Below are 16220 nucleotides of genomic sequence, written 5' to 3' on the forward strand. Positions count from 1 at the left end.
CAGTCAGCCTGGGCACGTTAGGCCTAAGGTCACTCAGATGGTCCTCGCTCTCGGGGAAGTCCCCGAGCTGTGTTGAGACTCAGACTGAGAATACTAGGTGCCACACTGTATGCTAAGTGCTGAAACAGGTATGTGGGGCCCTGTGGGGACAGGGAGGTGAAGTGGCAGTGACCGTTTTCTGCACTGATGACGTGAGGGGGTTGTGGGATGGAGAAGCAGCAAGACATTTAGCTGCAGGAAACGCCAGGTGGGTACGCCATGGTCTGACGGAGCGAGACTGGATAATGAGGTTGAGGCCCCTGAGGCTGAGGAGTTTGAAGGCGGAGGGAACTACTGAAGGGTTTGAAGCCAACTTGCCTTAAAAACGGGGGGGAAGAGTCCTGTCAGTCCTTTAGGAAGAAAACTTGGAGAAGACATCTAGAGTCTTTATAAAGAGAGGTGGTAAAATAGGCCAGATTGGAGACGATTCCTGCAGAGTTACAGAAACTTGGTGAGAGAAAGGGGGAAGGACACAAAGGGAGAGAAATGGAGCTCTTGGTGTGTGGACTTGAGACTGTCCGGGAAGCACCACTGGGAGGTGCCCAGAATCCAGACGGCTGGGAGTCGCGTGGGTTTCGGGACCTTAGCACTACTGATAACCGTTTGTTGTGGGGCGCTGTCCTAGGCTTCTGGCTGATGAAGCACCCCTCCCCCCAACACTGCCAACAGCTGTCACCATCAAAAAGATCTCCACGTCCCTGTGTAGATGTGGAATCCTGAAGGGCAGGTAAGACCGTACGAAATGTACACACCGAGCAAGGGCAAACCGCAGGCCTACGCACCCCCATTTAAAGAGAAAGGGGCCACGGTGTGAGGCTGTGGCCATCGGGAGGAAAAGTGTAGCGTGCTCTACATCACAGCGAGGGCAGGACCAGAAAAGACTCATCGGTGACAGGGAAGTTCACTGGTGCCCAGAGCGGCAGCAGACGTGGAGGTGGCTGGAGGGAACCGTGGTAGAGCAGAGAGCATGAGGCTTCGTGCTGGAAAACTCAGATCACGCTTTTGACCGTGGCCACATCTCTTCCCGGACCGTGCTGTCAGGGCTGCTCAAAAGCAGCGAAAGTACGGCACAGGCCGCGTGGACTGCAGGCCCTACTGAACCCCAGCTGCTCTCCAGAGCCTTGAGAAGAATTCCCAGGGAGGAGGCGGCATCTTCCTTAGTCTCCCAGGAGTGCCACCACCCCATCTGCTCTGAATTCCAAGTCCCCGCAGCGGGAGCGAAGAAAAGAAAATCCACGGGAGCTAAAAATAAGCTGAGACCACAACTCCCGGCTCTGACTGACCCAACAGAAGCGAGCCCACGCACCGGGGAGTAAGGTGATTCGGGCCCCTTGTGACCTGGGTGAGGCCTGTCCTCATCAGTCTGAGGGAGGTTTATGGCATTAGAGCGCTTCACTTGCTTAGCCTGCCTCTGACCCTGGGACACCCCCTCTCCTAGGACACATCTGGGGGGTGATGAGGTCAGAAGGATGAAACAGGTGCAAGGATTAGGACCACACCCAATGGCTGGGGCAGTGGCTCCCAGAGCGAGAGGCCTAAGCACTGAGTCTCCGCCCCTTCCCCATTTTATTGGAGAGGAAGTTGGACCCATGGGTTCCTGGCCCAGGCGCCACGGCCGTTAACCCGCACCTCTAGCTCCCCGTGACCGGCAGGGCACTTCACTGCCAACGACACACTTGCACGCTGGATTCTAGGCCAGACTGTGACCTCGGGTGCACCACTCATTTTGGAAAGTCACATGACCTTTCCGAGTTCTTCTCGCCTGTATCCTAGGGGTTGCTGGGGCGCCATAAAGCTCCTGATCCTTCGCCTGTGTGCTGCTGGTCCCTCCAGCTGTCTGAACGCCCCTGGGAGTTCAGTGATCTTATCCTCAGATTTGTAAGCAGCGGTGGAAGATTTCCTGCCCGCCATCACAAGATCTGCCATTTCAACCTTCTCTCTCAAGAGCCACCTCCTCCTCTTCTGGGGCCCGCGAGCAAGACCAGCAAGGCTCCCGCCCTTCACTCCCCCATTTCAACTCCACAGGCTGTTCGCTGTGACTGTGGGGCAGGGGAGCAGCAGCGAGCGGGCCCAGGCCAGCCAGCTCTTCTGTGGCCAGTTCTAAGCACGCTCATGAATCCGGTGCAAGGGCGCGCAGAGAGGAGGTGGGCCCTGACTTACAAAGTGAAGCAGGAACACCCAGTGCCTTCGTCTACCCACAGTGGTTGCACTTACCTGGAAGAGGCATCAGCAGGCCTGGGCCTGGCTCTGCTTCCTCAGGATGTTCTGGGGCAGCTCCACTGTGGGACCCTCACAAGGGGGCGGGGGGGGGGTTGTGGAGGGGTGGAGTGTCAGCTCTGGATACAAACTGTTGCTGCCATTTAGAAGTTCTACTTTTATCTGTGAGCCTCAGTGTTCTGATCTGTCATGTGTGGGTAATGCCAGCCCTGGGGAATAGGCACGAATATAGTAAGACTAAGATGTGTGAAAAGTACCTGGTAAATTCTAAGGTTTAGAACTGAGCCCTCACTCAGCACCCGTAAGTCACCACTTACTACGCCAGGGTCCCAAGTTAAAGTTTCAGTTCGGTAAACATTTTGCACCATTAGCAGAGAAGCAGAGAGTTGTAAGGAACAGGACCGAGGCCTTGGTTCCTCATCCCTCTCCATGAAGGGAAGATCCTGCCACGTGTTCTGACCTGGAGAGTCATGAGGGCCAGGAAAGTGGTCCTGCACTCGGCCACTTCATCAGAGTCACAGCTTTCATTTAACCAAAGTGGGTCCACTGCTGTTGAAGACAGAAGCTTTTATTTTTATTCATCCAAAAGGGGAGAATGCAACATGTCAGGGCATTACAGACAGACTGCAGCAGCCAGACAAGAGGACCAGTCTACGGCAGAGTCCGACATAGTCAGTGCGAAGGAGCCACAGTGTGGGCGCTGGGGCGGCAGAGAGTCCCTTTGGATGAAGGCCAGGCATCCTGGACGAGGCACTGGTGACAGTCCACACATGCAGGCTGCTGCTTCAACCACGCCGAAGGTTTAAAGTTCAGAGTCCTACATGTAATCATTGCCCCAGACGGGAAGGACAATCCATGGTGGTCGCATTTGCCAATTTTTTCAACATAATACACAACGTAAAGTTATTGCCAAGGACTTTGCACTGCAAATGATACTATTTACACTTGCGTATTCAGAAAAAAACAAAACAAAACAAAACACAGCAAATAGATATACAGATAGATATTTTCAGTTGATACCTAAAAAACTACCTTGGCCATCACCAGACCAGAGTGAGAGTAAGCCATAGCCAGGAGTCCAATGTCATGTGTGTAACCGTGCAGTAGGGAAAGGTTTTCTACCCACAACTACACTCGGCCTTCTCCATGCCTCCTGGACTCCCCACCCCAGGGGCTGAGGCCGAGCAGGGCCACCTTGCTCCTTTATGAGAGAAGCCCCCTCTCGAATAGATCTGGGCCTTAGTTCTGAGCTAGCTGCCTCGTCCCCAGACCAGGAGTTCTGCATGGAGTGGGTGACAAGTCCTACAGGCCACTCTCTGGTAATGCCACATGGCACTGAGACCAGGGTGGGCGGGCTGTGGAGCTAACAGGCCGAGCCAGGCCCATCAGCTTCACTGCCCCCAGAAGTGTCCTCACCCTAATAATTAGGGTTCTCTCAGGAGACTGTCCTCTCCTAAAGCCACAAGCCACTTGGACAAGATGTTCAGCACAAGAGGCCAGCGGATGGGTCCCTGGTGAAAGGCCTGAGTACAAAACACTTTGGGGTAAGCGCTGCTGAGGGCTAATGTACGTAAGATTTACCAAATGAAGGGGCTTGTGCCTCACTAGAAGTCAAGAGGAACAAAGGCAGAGCACTCCCCCGTCAAGCAAGCATTCATTTTGTTTCCTCAAGCCCCAGGAAAGGAAGTACATCTGGAGTTGGGAGACTGCACGGGCGACAGCTGCCTGGGATTCCTAGGAGGTGTCAAAACTAAGGCCCTAGTCGGGGTCTTGAGGTTGCCTACGGTTTGGCTCCCCAGCTGAGTTACTAGAAACAAGCCTTCCTCTCCAAGAAAGGTAGCAAAAAATGGCAGCTAAGCCACCTCCCACGCAGCCATAGCCCGGCCGAGTGCTGAGAAACCACTGCATTAAGTGAGCGAGGGAACGGGTAGCTCTCAGTGTTCCCTCTATGAAGTAGGGGTGCAGTGCGAACCCTACCTGATGGCCCAGGGCTGGTCTGAGCGTGAGATGCCGTCCTGGTCAGGGAAAGGGATGCGTCTAATGGCAGCACTTCTGACACAAAAGGTTGAGAGAAGTAAGTGGGGAATCGGGGCTGGCCCGGCACGGAATTCCAAAGCTCCTGTGGGCATCGTCACTACCTCAGGGGTCAGTGCCACAGATGAGGTTACTCACGGATGCGTCACAGTGACACATATCCAGGAAACAAGCCCATCTGGAGCAATGCGTCTTGCCCCTGACACAGCAGACCAACTCCTAAGCCCGAGGTGGGGAGCGGTGCTCAGCCCGGAAAAGGGGAGAAAGAGGCTGGACACTTAAATGTAACCTAATAAATTACCAGTGGAGAAGGGACTCCTTAAAGAGTCTTCTGCACTAACACTCCTGTCCCTACCCTTAGTTTCCATGAACAAAAAAAAAATGTGACTTTCCAGAACAACAGAAATATTTAGGTTAGAGTCAAAGAAAAAAAGCAACCTTCTGACCATTTATTTCGCTAAGAAAACGGCATCAAGCCTACGCTCAGGGACGAGGAGAGGGCAAGGGCCGGGGCCAGGACCAAGCTGCCTCTAACGGCCACACCTCGCATACAGCCAGGCCCACCTTTGTCCTTCCCCTTCGAGGAGCGGAGAAACGCCTATGGAAAACACAAGGAGTGCTCCTCCCTCGGCCAAGTCCCACACCTACCGTTAAGAGCACAAGAGCCCCCCCCCTCCACACCCCCAAAAAGACAAGACCAGGCAGCAAAGTCCGAGAGGCCCACCCTCCACCAGAGAGAGCCTGACAAGCAAGGCGGGCATCCAACATGCCCTGGAGGCACAGCCTCACCAAAACTTCCTTCCATAACCCTCACCTGGTTCCCAGCAAGGATGTCACACAGCTCCCCAGGGAGCCAGGGCAGCCACCAGACCCCTCACTCCTGACCAGGGTGCCAGCGGACCACGAAAAAACCACCTCTCAGTAAGGCCAGTGCGGACGCCACACCTCCTAGCCGCAGGCGCCAGGCAGCCTCACCCCTCCCAGGGGCCTGTGGGGGATTCGCTGAGACAGCAGGTGCACACACACTCAGATCAGGTGGCCTTTCTCCAGTCCCCAGGGGCCCTCCCATGGCAGCTCCCGACCCTCACACCTCACTTTGGCTCAGTAAAAAGCATCCTTCCACCTGCCTAGAAATCTCGGGGGGTGTGGGGGGGCGGGGGTTGTGGATATCGGGGAAATAGAAAGGACTATATACATTTATAGTTGTTTTTTGTCGCCCCAACTACATTGAGCACCTTGGGGCAGGCACCATGAGTGACTCACCTCCGTCTCCCCATGCACCCGCCAGAAGGCCTGGCCTCAGGCAGTCTGTGATACACCCGAGCAGTGTTGGCTTCGGCCTGTCACGTACGGGCATCTTGCCTCAGTGGCCTGTAGGCTTCTCCAGAGTCCTGACCATCCTCTGCACTTCTCGCAAGGCCTGTTTCGTGTGTTGGCTGCATGCCAACGGGAAGGGAGTCTGCTCCGTGAAGCTCTCCTGCCATGAACTCCATTCTGGAGCAAGGGGAACTCACTTTTACTCTCACACATCAAGGCCCCAAGCCAGAATCTAATCCTGGTTTTGTCTTGCCCTTATTTAAAAGGGTAGCAAGACAGAAAGGCCTGGAGACAGAGGACTTATCAAATTCCGCCAAGTCAGAACGGTAGAGAACAACCAATTCTCCGGACCTCTCCTTTCTACTCATAGCAACACCCACCCAACTCTTGCCTAAAATGTCCGGACAAAACCGAGATACCATCTGCAACCACAACTCTGGTCTTCTATGACCAGAGTGCCGTTTCTAAAATGCACCTGTGATCACTTTACTGTTCTAAACACAATCTCTCACTGGCTCCCCAGGGCCCAGAGAATGAGGCCCACGCTCCTTAGCCTGGCATTCAGGGCCCTGCCCAGGCTGGGCCCAACATGCCTGTGTGACTACACGGTTCTTGGTGTCCTCTCCCGAGCAGCTTCCTAGGGCTCTCCTGATTTGCCCTTAGCCCTTCTGTCACTGGGGCCCCGTCACCTTGGACTTCCTTGAGCCCTGTTCTGTTCTACATGTTGCTCTCACCTGTCAGTGCCCCACCCCCCCAAAACCTGTGGTCCTTACGGGCCAGGACTGCCCCTTCCTCCCCAGTGCTCATACAGAACAGATGCTCAGGAAGCCTTCTGTTTCAGGTAGATGGGCCAGGCGGCAGATGGAAGGAAGTTTCCAGTCATAATTAAGCCAAAGGGTCAGTGTCTACAGCCTAAGGCAGGGGTAGGCAAAATAAGGCCCACTCTTTTGTTTCTTTTAAAGTCAATTTTATCGGACCACAGCCACACCTGGGCTTATGCACCATCTCTGGCTGCTCTTGCGTGACCACAACCAAGCTGAATAGCCATGTCTGGAAGATTTGCCGTTTGGCCCTTTCCAGAAAGTTTGCTGACACCAGGTCTAAGGGAGTGCTCCCATATATTTCCACATTGTGACACACACAAGTGATACTTCTGTGGCCCAACAGAGTAAGAAGACAAGTTGCAGACACTTGACCCTCAGGTCTTGGCCACCCCAAAGGCAGACAGGATCACTGTCTCAGTGCACCTGTAACCTTGCATAGTTCTGACCTGAAGGTTCAAAACCACAGCTGCCTCTTTAGCCTTAGTCCCCAAGAGAGCTATATAAATAAGAGAGGTGCAGAAACCCACCCTGACTCCTTTCAGTGCTCTATGCCACCTGTCCAGGATGAGCCAGAGGTGGGAGGACTGAGCTAGACGCCAAAATCTTACATGGTTTTTTCCCCCCTCTCTTTAAAGTGCTCTGTGTGGCAAATCTGCAACTTCCCACTAAGTAAAAACCATGTTCTGTAGGTGCTGAATCCAAGGAGCTCCGGACCTTGCCCGGGTAAAGAAACCAAAACATTACTTTTTTAAAAAGCAGAGGGCCTCTATAGGAGTGAACACTCAGTACCTGTCACTCCCTTTGGTGAGACCAGGAGAGCAGACACGTGCAGAAACTCGGGGCAAGGGTAAGATGCTGACTGGCCAGACTGCACACCTCTCTATCCACCGCCAAAGAGCCACTAACCCAGACAGCACAAGAAGAGGGCTCACAGCCACCCACTGATGAGAAATTGGGCCCACCAAACCCCCATTTCCCAGCCCAAAAAAGATGGCCCTTCCCACACTGCCGCCCCTCTCCCATCGCCCACTCCTGCCCTGCCAGCACCTTCTTCCCTCCCCACACCTTCCCCATCTTGGCCCCAGGTACCAGCTGCCATCAGCAAGTACCTTCGTGCTGCTCCAGAAGGCTATGCCCTTTCTGTGCACGCTGTGCCCCCTTCTGGAAAGCTCTCCTTCATGACCCCCCTGGCAGACCTCCATCCAGTGCAGATGCCAGTCTCCGCGGGAAGCCTCTGCCACTCCCGTCAAAGCTGCTCAGGTCCTAGGCCTCCTCACGGAGCAGGAGGCCTGCCAGAGTCTTCCCCAACCACAGGAGACGGCTCTGACCTGGTCAGGCCCCTGAGCTCCCCCTTCCTGTGCACTCCACCTCGGTCAGTGGTTTCACCTTCTACTCCGCTGTCTAAACAGAAGATCTTGACATTTTCTCCAGCTGGGAGAGCCTGGGAAGCAAGCGGTAGTTGACAGTGAATGTTTCTCAACGAATCCACGTGCCAAAGAGGGGAGCAGTGGCCTTGGCAGTGTCACCGATCACATCGGCGTGCCATCCGAACCTGACATCCCGTGGAAGAAATCCCTCTGCACTGTGCAAATAGCTGGCTTGCTTAAACATTCCTGGTCACCACCGGCCTCGCTTCTCATCACACCTAATCTCCCAGGACAGCCCCACCATCTCGGGAGGCACACACTGCCCAAACTGCCCAACTGCTTTCCTACAACCGTCTTTAACCTTCCTTCTAGAGTCACGTACAAGTCAAAATAACCCTTTAAAATAGCTGATGGAAAGGTCCGTGATCTGCCCAGGTCTCCCCAGCAGCCTCAGTGAATCTCATTTGGAGGGGCCCTCGGCTTTCCCAAGTTCCCCAGGTGCCACCTTCCAGAGGTTTCTCACCTCCTAGATGATGTCCACGACATTTCCCTTAACATAGCCTCCAAGGACATGAGAGATGTTAGAAAGCGGAGCGACTTCTGAGAACATCTCCACGATGGAAGGGTCCAGTGAGATCCCACAGCATCCGAGCACCGTGGGCAACGTGTTACTGTGAGGATGACTCCTTTGGGTGGAGCAGATAATGAAGGCCTAGGCAGGGACAGACGACAGCCAACAACCAAAACATGGACGCAGAAGAATACGAAAATCACACTTCCAACAGCTTATCCCTCCCTGCCTACCAACCCCTGGGGGTCTCTCCAGCGGCAATCACTGGTCTACACTTGATTACAGAGTTCAGTTCTGGTACCAAAAAACGGTATGGAAACAGGCACAACAACAGTAACAGAATAGGCTGTCAGGCCCAAGGTTAACCAGTCCCCTAAGCCCAGGGGCAAGCTAACAGTTCCTCCAAAGGAACCAGAGAAAGAATAAGCCCAAAGTCTGGATTCTTTTTTTTTTTTTTTTTTTTCCTCCACATGGCAGGGGGCAGGGCGAGAGGTGGAGCATTGGTTTTTGCTTGTTTTGTTTCAAACCACACAGGATATGTCCCAGAAGTGTGGAAGAGAGGTAAGCAGAATGCCTCAGAGAGAGGAAGGGAAACTGGGCAGGCAAGCAGTCTAGACCAGTAAGACAAACCACCAGTACCGAGCACAGTGCTGGCAGAATGGGTGGGCTCAGCCGCTTACTGCTGTATAATTTGGGGCAAGTCATTTTGGCTAAGCCTTCATTTCCTCATCTATAAAAGGAGATCATTTCTAGATCCCACAGTTGTTGTCTAATTCAACTCTCGTCCCCAAGAAAGGGCTTCTGTTAACTCCAAAAACAGTGGAAGACATGTCATTTCTTCTGTGTGGTTAAAAACTCATTAGGAGCCACAGCGTTTTGCCACAAACAAGCTGGGTGATCTGGAGAGCTCTCTGGGCTTCGACAGCCTTGCCTGCTCAGGAAGAAAAACAGTCCGTGCCCGGCGATTCTCCACACTGTAGGGGCAGGGTGGGAAACAGATCGGCCACTGGGAAAGAACAGCTGCTAAGCGAGTGCTGGGCCAGGTACTCACTCTCCTCACACAAGTCACTGCTCTGGAACTCGTGCAACCTGGGTTTAAAACCATTCCTTCCTCCTGCTCCCCTCCAGCATCACGGCAGGTGGCGCAGAGAAATGGCCAAATGCCAAGGACAATGACTTGGGGTGAGGGAGGACTGTCTTTCCCTGGAGAGGATTCTGCCTCCATCCCCATCCCCACCTATCCCTAAGCAGAGACCCAGGTGGCAATTGTTAGCAAAGGAGCTGGCGACATGGTCTGCAGCAGCGGGAGACTCAGCCAAGTTCGGAAGAACGGCTCAAGTGCAGCAATTCAGAGACCTCAAAGCCATCCCAGCAGGGCTCACCAAGCGCGGCGCAACCTAGAGGGCCGCGTGCGACCTTCAGGCTGGCCACCGTCCCTGAAGCCTAGTCTGGGGAAAGTCCTGGCAATCGGAACAGGCCACTGCAATCCGGCACTCCCCAAGCTCTGTTCAGCACAGGACGGCTCCCGACACTTCTACCCCAAACCTGGGTTGCCAGCCCTCCAGGCCCCTCTTCCTTTTACCCTGTGAGTCAGAACCTTGCCAGCCTTGAGTGTCTTGGTTCAAATCTTCTAAGACATCCCCATCACCAATCTCAGGCCAGACAGAACATATACGCAGGAAGCATTAGCTGAATGAAAACCTATACCTCAAGTTGTCACTGATATTCAAACAGAAAAAAAAAAACAAGCTTGAAATACAAGGGCTTCCTCTGTTTATACAACCACACCTAAGTCTTCCAGCCTATCTTTCCAGTTATATAATCTTTCCCAATTGGTCTCACAAAAAACAGCCCCATTTTTAAAAGGCCAGGATATCTGGTCCAGAACAGCCTCAAGTCAGAGAGCCTGGCTTCCAGCACAGGAGGCGCCTGTGATCTCAGGACCCTGTGACCCCGTGTGAGGTGTGAGGCCCCCGCTGGGCCTGGCCCACGGCCTGCACACCTCCTTCCTGCCACCCGGCGCGCTCCTCCCCTTTGTCCAGACGGTACCCATAGCGCACACGGTGTGGTAAAAGAGGCTTTGGCATCGGACGGACTGGGGTTTTGTTCCTAACTCCAGCCCTGAACCCTGAGCCTATTTTTTTTTTTTTTATCTGAGAATGAGAATACCACCTCCAAGAAGATTGTTTGAAAACAAGGTCCAAGTGCCCGGCACATGCAAGAGAGTAATTTCAGCATTTCTTCCTTCTCTCTCTTCTGCTCCTTCTCCAATCTACTGCTGCTCACAGCCCAAAATGACCTAAACAGAAGGCTCCTGTTAACTCCATTACCGGAGACATTCAGCTGACATGTGCAGAGACCACTCGTCCCAGCCGTACAGAGACTCGAGGCAGGCTGAGAGACTGGGCCGCAGGCAGCGCTGAGAGAACGTCCGCAGGCCTGCCGGGCTAATCCCGTGCCCTCCTAGGGCCAGAAGCAGCAGAAGAGGTGAGGACCACACATCTCCAGCCAGGACATGCTGGTCAGTCTCCCGTCCACTGCTTGGGCAGAGCGCGGAAGGGCAGCCGCACTTGGCAGAAATGCCAAATGGCAAAATTCTGCCACGAATCACCAAGACCCTGCTTAGAAGGACCAAGGGGTGAAGACGTTAAAACTGATTGGTCAAGGGGGAAAAAAAAAAAGAAAGAAATGAAGAAAAGAAAGGCCTTCCCTCAACCTTGGCTCAATGAGGAAATGACTCCACCAAACGGCCACAGCTGAGGAATGGGGGAACCTCTTGGATTTAAGAAAAGCCTCTTGCTTTGGGGGGACAGCAAGAGAGAGGCCGTTGGAGCCTCCCCTGAAGCTGTTGCTGTCATGCCCCCTCCTCTTTCACTTCCCATCGCTGGTACCATTAAAAAAAGAAGAAGAAGAAGAAGAAGAAGAAGAAGAAGGCACGTCTTGACTATAACGCAAATCTACCTTATTTGCCTTTAAAGGTAATGCTCAGTCCCTACCGACACAGTTTTTATAAACTTGGAGCATCCCAGAACTCAATCTGTAATCCCCACCTAGCGTACGTCGTGCCGGCGGATGGGGATGCACCCGCCCATCTTTCCTCAGAGGTGCCTGAAGCCTGTGCAGAAAGGGACAGGACTATGCTATTCAACCAACAGCATCCGTCTCACCATCTACCCATCTTTCCTTCTGCTGAAGAGAGTGGGATGGAGAGGCAGATGTGTTTTCTGAGAGAAGAGCAAACAGGGGAGGCCTCATGTAGCGATGAGTGCAGATTATTTCCAAAGTGGTGAAGCAAACTGGAAGAGAGAAGCTGCGGGAATGCTATGAAGGGGAGCGGCAGGGTCAGCGGCCTTCCAAGCGTGCCACCCAGGCTCCTCGGTCTGTGGTTTACAAGAACTATCGGCCCAACACCGGTGAGCTCCAGGCCTCGCTGAAATCACGCACCTCTTTTTTCTTATTAATGTACTGGTAGGAAACTGGGAATCAGCAGGTTGATATTCTAAGCTCAGCCCTTTTGAAGTTCTAAGCACACTTAAATCCCAAAGCAAGGATTTATGAATCCCTGGCAGCAGACTGGCCAATGATTTCACCACCTCAGCAGAAACACGGGCACTCTCAGTCAGCATGGGTGTGCAGCGACCTCCCCACACTGCCTCGCTCACCAAGCATTTGCTCTGTGTTTCCTGTTTAGTCCCCCGATGCCAGGAGTCCTCTCTCAAAGACTGGAAGCACCCGAAACCTGCGACCACCAAGGAACCAATGCAGCTCCCCTGAGTAGGTCACGCACCTGCTTCTCAGCTACCTGCCAGCACAGTCTCGCTTCCCTCACATACCTTCTGTCACTTCAGCCAACCATGGCAGGAACCGCCAACACTGACCGAGAACTTCTGGGCACCAGGTACTATTCAAAGCACTTTGCGTGTATTAACTCTTCCAATTCCCAAGCCCCACGGGAATTTGCTGGAGGGAGAAAAATCCTTTGGCCCAGATTCCCACATGGTTTCTAGTCCCTATTTCTAGCTGTGCTGTAAAGCTTACATAACCTAATTTGCACTATGGTGCTATTTTTTTAAATCTCCAAAGATCACTGCTTCAAGTATCAATGGAAGCTGTTAGCTCCTACCTAAAATGATAATGTGGGAAAGGATCTCTATTCTTACAACTAACTCAACTTGAATTCTTGACTTAAAACAGTCTTTCTGAAAGATGGGATGAGGAAGGGAAGAGACTCACTCTTACATAAGAAGTACTAGTTTGTGCCCTGGAAGTAACTGCTAGAGAGAAACATCAGACTGAAACTCACCCCAGCAGCAGGTAGTTTCTGGACTCTGCAGCTGTTATTCATTTACTGCCCATCTCCCTGCCAGGCCTCCTTCAGACACTGAGAGACCTATGGTCACCGCATGGCGTGGCATCAGAACCTTTCTTGCTCTGAGGACTTCAGAGACACGCTACATCCTGCTCCCCACCACCGAGGACGCACTGGCCTGTGCTGAGTGGGAGGTACAGGAGGACCATTCACAGAGCAGGTTGTTTTCAGCTTTAACTGCTCTTAATGTCCCTAGTTTTTAGGGCCCTCGACTACTAGAAATCCAACTGCTGGGGGAAAGGGTGAAGGCGCATTGCAAGTCTTAGTTTGTTTCCCTAACTCACTATTGAACATTTACCTCCACTGCAGTTATTAAAGAAATCTAATAAACAGGCAAGTTATAATGAACGATTGATTGTAAGGGTAAAACTCCCCTCACTTGTCAAAAAAATGTGGTCAGTGTTTACAGCAACCACTTTGGTCTTTGCTATACTATAAAAACTGCTTAAAAAGGACTGGAATAATTGTTTTTCATTTCAATGCATTCACTTACTTGGAGAGAGGTCCAGGAACATAAAACAGAGTTGGTTTCAGGCTCTCAAAACTGCCAGGGAAATATTTAAAATGAGTGAATTTCCAAATGATGGCCATTTCAGTGGTGTCAGAGGGCTTATATTATTAAATAATGTATAAATAAACTGCTGATCAAGGTCATTATCCTTTGACACTGCTAATGCATCATCTGCCTCCCAATGTAGGATATTTATAATCAACCCAATTTCACCAACAAGGACACTCTCAGACTTAAAATGCTTTCACTGGGCAGAGCCTCTGTTTTGCTAGTGCCCGGAGAAGGATCTGGCACATAACGGACACTAGGCTGTTGGATGAGAACGGGAACCTACGTAGTCCTCATCAGCTAGGCCTCATACAACCTTTTATGGGTGCCAAAGCCACGTTTGACGTACATACAGATTCTGTATGGGAGAAACGTTGTTCCAGCAACCTTCAAAGTTAGTAATAAAAAGAAAACCGCTACTGAGAGACACATAAAACACGAAATTTCATTTTAATCTCTATATATATGAAATACGGCCTCAGCACAGAACATCTATCACATATGAAATGTACTTATGGGACACACTAAATGAAGCAAATCCTTATTAAGATATTTGGCCTAACCCTCACATCTTGTAAATGAACTCCATGATGGTTGAGGAAGGTGGGAAATTAATCGTCTAGCTACCCGACCTTGGAAAAAGCTCGATGAATTGCCTGAAGTCTATTTGGTCTCTGCAGACTGGGTATTTACCATTCTGAGTCTTGCCAGAGTTGGTTCTGCAAATAGTGAGCTTAATGACAGTCAATGACATATTATTTTTCCATAGTTACCTTAATATTTTGGTTTTTTTTTTTTTAATTTTCTATTGCTTTTTCTTTTTATGGCTTCTTACTGCTGTTGTATTGGGCATACAACACAGATCAGAGATTTGCATTTCTCAGAGAAATTTCTCTCCTTGAGAAATTGGCACTTTGATCCTCTGCTTGTGTAACAGCTACATATAAATGGATCCTACCAGCACTGTTACCAATCTTGCTGCTTATGAAATTCTAGCACTTTGGCCCAAAGAGTGCCCTGACGTTAAAGTCTTCTTAGGTGACTCTTCCCACCACCAAACTCTTTTACTTAAACAGGTGTGTGTAATTCACATATATGTTATATCATAAGTTTCTACACACATATACACATTTAACTCGTAAAAGTGAAATGTCTCTCTTGAATAAAAAGTAATTACAAGGGTATTAAAACAAATGCTGAAAATAACTATTTTACATTTAGATCATAAAAATTTTAAAGGTAATCATGATGACATAAGACCTAAGAGATCAAATACATCCTGTATGATTGTCATATATGCACGTTGTGTTCATTGACTTTTTCTCTTTAATCAGAAAATAAAAGAGCTTACCTTTGTTTACTGAGACCACAGCTTACAGTCACTAGATCTCAGCCTATTTTATACAAGTGATATGGCTACGAAGGTCCGAGGAGAACGAGAATAAAGTGAGATAAACGTGCTGAAAACTGCTTAAAAGTATTAACCTGAAATACACAGAGGGTCCAACACCAGTTTTAAAAATACATTAACGAGGTATTCCCAGCTCTTCAATTAATAACGGTGACTGACTGATTCATGATTTTCAAACATTCACCCAAATTTTAAAAAAAGAAGGAAAGGCTAATAGCAGAAAAATCTATCAGTGGTTTGTTCCCAGGTTAACGATTTCTGTGCGACTACAAACGACTCAGGACTCCTTGCTGCACGCACCATGCGCTGCATCTAGTCAGCATGAGGTATGTTGGGAATCTGTTGGACCAATTACCTTGCACAAGAGAGGGGGTGCTCCTGCAGCCGGAAGAAGCCGGGGCTGCAGGCCACATCCCTGGCTGGGTGCCAGCCCCCATGCAAAGAATATGGCTTCAAGGAGAACCCCTATCTCTGAGAAATTATAATAGCGCTAACTGACGCAGTCGGGAATGCAACTACCCAAGTTATGTGCTAAAAAAGTTTAAAAAACTGTCAGAAGATAGCACAGCTCACACACTGATTCTAAGTTCTCCATTGGTCTGTAAACTCCCGGACAAGAGACTACGCTAGGAGGGCTTAAGTACAGATATTGCTAGGTTTCCAAAGGAGAAGTTTTAAAACAGACACCGTGGCTTTGAATAAAAGTATTGCTCTTCTGTAAAATGCTCAGTCATTGCTTTCCAAAGAAGGTGTCAGAGTGGTGTATCTGAAAGCTGGAAAGCCTCAGGGGGTCACAAGGCTCTTAAGACCAAGACAGAAATTGCCATTTCAAGCCAGACAACCTGATGGTTCTAGAAGTCAGAGAAGAAATCTTGAGGGCCCAAGTGAATAATAAATGGTGCGACGCTCAGAGGCTGGCAATAGGGGCTGTCAATGAAAAAACCACCTACAGTGGAGAAAAGAGCAGAGAAGCAAAACTTGGTGTTAATTTCACAGAATTTGGTGAAGCCAAGAGCTTCATTTATATTTCTCTGCTCTTTCAGCTGTAAGTGGAATTTTCATTACAAAATGGAGGGGGGGGGGGAGGGCAGAAGGTGGGGAGGGGGACACTTAATTCATTACAAAATTTAAACAGTTGAACTTGCATGGTTACCACTTCTAACAGAGGACTGACAGCTCAATTATTTTAAGTAAAGCAGAGAAATGTAAAAGTTTGCAGCAACTGGGCAGGTTTACAACATGGTTAGTAACTTCCAACAAACAACAAAATTAAAAAAAAAAAAAAAAAGACTTGGTAGAAACCATTTGAAATGACTGCCATCATGTTGGAAAACAGCACAGCTCCCTTTTCACCATTATAGAGGGGTTAAATTCCAAAGCTGAGTCAGCTACTTCAAAAGAATTTTCTAAAGAGAAATCTCCAGAGAGATTCCAACTTGGAATGCAAATTTGACGATCAATTTCAAATAACAATACAGCTGCAGCTGCCAATTAATAGTATTCCAGAAACAA

General features: G+C 50.3%; 1 protein-coding gene across 9 annotated transcripts in view; it reads right to left on the bottom strand.

The window, feature by feature from the left end:
- Positions 1–2803: 2803 nt before the first annotated feature.
- Positions 2804–16220, bottom strand: part of STRBP (spermatid perinuclear RNA binding protein) — a 151506-nt gene continuing 138089 nt past the window's right edge. For 4 of the 9 annotated variants that reach the window (XM_019421200.2, XM_019421203.2, XM_053908273.1 and 1 more), the window contains one exon: positions 2804–15654. In XM_019421200.2, the coding sequence (XP_019276745.1) occupies positions 15560–15654 (95 nt within the window). In that variant the 3' untranslated portion in view covers positions 2804–15559. The remainder of the gene's footprint in view (positions 15655–16220) is intronic. The other 5 variants (XR_008424342.1, XR_008424339.1, XR_008424341.1 and 2 more) reach the window with 5 other exon arrangements.

This window comes from Panthera pardus, unplaced genomic scaffold (genome assembly GCF_024362965.1).
Source record: "Panthera pardus isolate Hobbes unplaced genomic scaffold, ASM2436296v1 HiC_scaffold_20, whole genome shotgun sequence".
Classification (NCBI taxonomy): domain Eukaryota; kingdom Metazoa; phylum Chordata; class Mammalia; order Carnivora; family Felidae; genus Panthera; species Panthera pardus.